The 4,212-nt window shown below is 41.9% G+C and overlaps 1 protein-coding gene across 1 annotated transcript; it reads right to left on the reverse strand.

Annotated features, from left to right (window-relative positions):
* Window positions 1-210: 210 nt before the first annotated feature.
* Window positions 211-3,844, reverse strand: LOC108380706 (uncharacterized). The gene is made up of 2 exons (XM_017637102.1): window positions 3,497-3,844; window positions 211-3,438 (listed from the first exon to the last, which is right to left on the reverse strand). The coding sequence occupies exons 1-2, from the start codon at window positions 3,842-3,844 to the stop codon at window positions 1,576-1,578; spliced, it is 2,211 nt and encodes a 736-aa protein (XP_017492591.1). The 3' UTR covers window positions 211-1,575.
* Between the last annotated feature and the right edge of the window lie 368 nt (window positions 3,845-4,212).

Genomic DNA, 4,212 nt, shown 5'->3' on the forward strand with positions numbered 1-4,212 from the left:
CTAAATTTTGTGCCCACCACTGTTTATTCATACATACATATCTATGCATGTATGAAAGAAATTTGTATTTTTTATTTATATATATGTATGTATGTATGTTTATTTATACATATACATATGCACATACATGCAAATATACATAAATATATTTCTTTTTTGCAATTATTTATTTAAAGTTCCCTGACTCTGTTAAACAAAATTGTGAAAGCATATTTTTGACTATTACTTTTATTTGTAGTTAATCAAGAAAATTATTTAAATACACTTTTTTTTTAGCTAACAACCACTATTTAATAATATTCTACGCGTGAAATTTTAAATTCTGCAGATAACTTTTTGTTTTGCGTAATTGTTTTCTTAAGTGGAGATAATCTTAATATCACTAGATACAAAAACTAAAAAAAAGATAAATGTATGCCGAACTGCCATATTTTTATGTACTTCGTTTCACCGCCAAACTACTGAAATTAAATCACTTTTATCAAACAATAACATTTTTCTTCTATATTTTTTATTTTTTAGATTCCTGAAGGTAACATCATAAATAATTTATTTTTTCGGGAAACTAGCTAGTTCATTAGTTTCAAAAGAAATTTATAGTAAATAATAAGTATTTCCGAAAAGCAGACTAGAAAGAGTTTCCATACAGAGATTTTTTTTGCTTTATAAAAGTATAATTCAATGTGTAATATAAACCAATTAAATATTAGTTACAATTTTGTCAAAGGTTTCTATTAAAGAACAAGTCTATTTTTTATAAAAAATTAACGAACATTTCCTTTTATGGAAAACATTTTGAAAATTGTAGAAAAAAATCTATGTAGGAATTAAACTTTTCTAGTGTGTATGTATGTATGCCTACATTTCTTTCCATCCTTCACTAATTGCACTAGATTTTTTCTTATGGCTACAAATATAATAAAATAAAGCACATTGGTTTTTAATAAAATGTATATAAAAGTATTCTAACATCGACTTTTCTGTTTAATGCAACGAAAAAAAATTCAACATTTCATATAGCATTGTTTTCTATAAAAATCATTTTCATAATTTATATAAAATATTGTTTATTTTATATATATGCATATTTTTTATAAATTGTGTATAAATTGTTTTTTTTTTGTACAGTTCATTGTAGTATGTATATGATGAGTTTTTGGAATAATTAAATGCTAACATAAAAACAAATTCATATATCCTTTGTTTGGTGGCTTTATAAATATGTATACTCGTAATAAATGTTTATACTTAACTACAAAGCTCTGAAGCGCGTGTGAGCGACATAAGCATTTTTCTTTTGAAAATCAATTAAAATGTTTCTCGAGTTTGTTTAAGGATTTGAATTTGCACTTGATAAACAGACAAATAAAATTTTGTTCGAAAAATGATCGGTAATCACCAGACAGCATTGCTAGGCTTTTGCAAAAGTTTCGATGTTGCAATACTGCATCCATAGACTCGGCGACTTTAAGCACCCACACGCGCTCCTCTCACTGAGCCGGTATGTACAACTCTCACTGGATGGTATGAATCCCTTACATACACATAGATGATAGTTAAAAGCTTTTACGCCCCTCAAACCGCTGTGCTGTTTCCAGCACACGGACTGTCCGTCAGCAAAATTGCGTTGCTACCAGCAACCACAGCACCACCACCGCTCAGCGTTCGACGCGGCATCGGCTTGGGTGGCAATTGTGGCTTATGCAGACGCTGTTGCGCCACCGGCTGTTGCTGTTGCTGCTGCGCTTGCGCCTGTTGTTCGCGCAGCTGTCGTCGCTCTACCTCGCACACCTTCTCTCGCACAGTCTTTACGCGCTCCTGATACTCCACGTAGCCGGATTCATCGCTGCATTCCGAATCGGTATCATCTGCCGCACAATCGCGTGGTGGTGGCGCAGCTGCTGCTGCTGCTGCTGCCGCTAGCTGACGTTGACGTTGACGCCGTACACGTGATGTGTTGTTCGCCAAGCTGGTTATTTGCTCTTCCAGCGTGCGCACTTTATTTTGAACTGTTTCATTTGTCGAGTCGGGCAACGAACCCTCACTGCCGTTGCCCATTTTTAGCGTGATTGTGCTGGAGCTGCTGAAGGTGGTTGCATCGCTGTTCTGTCGTCGCTGTAGACGCGCCTCTAGTCTTTGGTAGATTTCATCGGCCGTTATGTGTGACGACTGCTCGTCGCTGGGCAGTTCAAAGAATTGTGCATTGTCTGCGTCTAGCAGCGCTGCTTGCTGTTGCTGCAGCTGGAGTAGCTGCTTTTCGTGGCGGTATTGAAGCGAGAGGTCATCCTGATTCGCAGTCACTGTGCTGGCTGTCTCACAGCCACTCGAGATGGAGCCCTCATCGCTATCGGCACCGCTGTGTCGCTTGCCCGTCGTCGTGCTGCTGTGGCCATCTTGCACCGAGCTGCTGTTTGTTGTGCTCGTGGATGCCGTGGAGGAAATGGATGACTGCATTTGGTGGCGGTATTGTAGCGGTGCTGATGCATTCGTTTCTATGCTGCTGCTCTCGTCGCTGCTCATAGACAGTTGAGCCATTTTGCGCATAGAATTGCGATGCAAAATGTTCAAAATAGTCGCTTGTCGAAAGTACATATCATCTGCGTCTAGGTAATCCTCCTCGCCATCGCTGCACACTCCATCGCGCCGCAGGCCCACATGCGTTTCGTCCGACTCCTCGATCGCCGCCTTTTCAGGCACTAGATCACCCTCTGGATGCGCCATCGGATCACTATTGATTGTCGGCAGTAGGCTAAGTGGTTCTTCCTCGTCCTTCAGCGCGCACAAATCGCTAAGACTGCTGCTGGTATTTTTGTGCAGCTGCATGTCGAAATAGGGCAGCAGCTCGGTCGCTAACGAAGCACTCGAATCGTAGTTGTTATACTTGAGCAGTTTTTCGAAGTCATCGGAGTCATCAGAGCCATAGCTATGACGTTGCTCCTCCGCCAACTCGGCGCATGCCGCCGCAGTAGCGCTCTGTTGGTTTGCACTTTCTTTGGTGGTGGCGGCCAGTTTGTTGTGACAGCACACGTCGTTAGCCAACAACTGCTTGCGCTGCTGTGATTCGTCCAACGAAATGCTGCAAAGCGGACGTGCCTTACCGGTGCGTCTTATGGAGTGGCCGCGGCGACAGCGTCGACGTCCCAGTGTCATGGCGGGATAGAGTGAGTCTTTCTGACAGCACGGCTTCATTTCCGGCTCATTGGTCTCCTCAGCATCCTCGCCTTCTTCCTCGCCGATTGCCTCCTCAATGGCCATCAATTTAGGCGCTGACTTGGAGCGCTCCAGCGGTGGTCGATAGTTATTGCCGCCTACGCTAAGCAGAATTTTGCGTCGTGGCAAACTGGGGTTTTCGTACGCTGCATTGGCCAGGCTGAGTCGCGCATTCTGCTTGAGAATTTTCTCGCGTTTAAATTCGCGCAACGCGCGCTCCAGATTTTCCTGCCGAATAAAGGAAGATTAAACAAAACTTTGCATGTATTGAGGCAACAGTGCTCACCTTCAGTGTATGACAAATATCCTGCACCACTTTCTCCTTGCTGCAGAGCACCGCATGACAGCGCAGCTCGTGTTTCAGCTTACGTCCTTCGTGTCGATAGACCCAGCAGAAAATTCGTGGATAGTTCTTTGGCGCACAGCAGTGTGTGATGCGATTAGCCCAGTACTCGGTGAGTCCGTGTTGACGTGTTGTTGCTTTTAGACCGCTGGCGCATACCTTGATGCGCATGATCATGTCGGGCTTATTATTTTGCGTGTAGTTGCGCCAGAGGGTATTCAGTTGCTTTTCAACGCAACCCTCACCTACGGAGGGAGGAAAGACGAAAGAAATTGACTTCGGTAATTTCATTTGGTTTGTGTGATTGAATGAATATTTGAAGAAATAAAGAAGAACAAAACATTTCGAAAAACATATAAAGCCAATTAGTCAGAGCAATGCTAGTAAGAAAAGCTTTCCTGAAAGAGGTCAGGAAACTCTCCATCGCGGCAAAGCGCACTGGGAACCATCCTAATTTGTGTGAAGGACAATGGCACAGCAAACGGTTGAAAAACGCTTTACTTCAGATTTTGGTTGAAGCATGCCTTATCCCAACAAATGGTTCAAAATCGCCCTATCTCAGCTGCCGATATATTGGATTTATATTGAGATAGGACGTTCATATATTTAATTCTGAAATAAACGACGATATACCCGCAAGTTTATCTGCACAAAAAAAT

The sequence above is a fragment of the Rhagoletis zephyria genome, unplaced genomic scaffold, assembly GCF_001687245.7.
Source record: "Rhagoletis zephyria isolate East Lansing unplaced genomic scaffold, Rhagoletis_zephyria_1.1 Rzeph_scaffold_20129, whole genome shotgun sequence".
NCBI lineage: Eukaryota > Metazoa > Arthropoda > Insecta > Diptera > Tephritidae > Rhagoletis > Rhagoletis zephyria.

What these genes read in the sequence shown, in the direction of transcription:
- LOC108380706 (XM_017637102.1), bottom strand. Translation starts at nt 3,844, where the DNA reads ATGAAATTACCGAAGTCAATTTCTTTCGTCTTTCCTCCCTCCGTAGGT. An exon ending in ATATTTGTCATACACTGAAG is followed by an intron (nt 3,439 to 3,496) that starts GTGAGCACTGTT and finishes TTTATTCGGCAG; the next exon opens with GAAAATCTGGAGCGCGCGTT.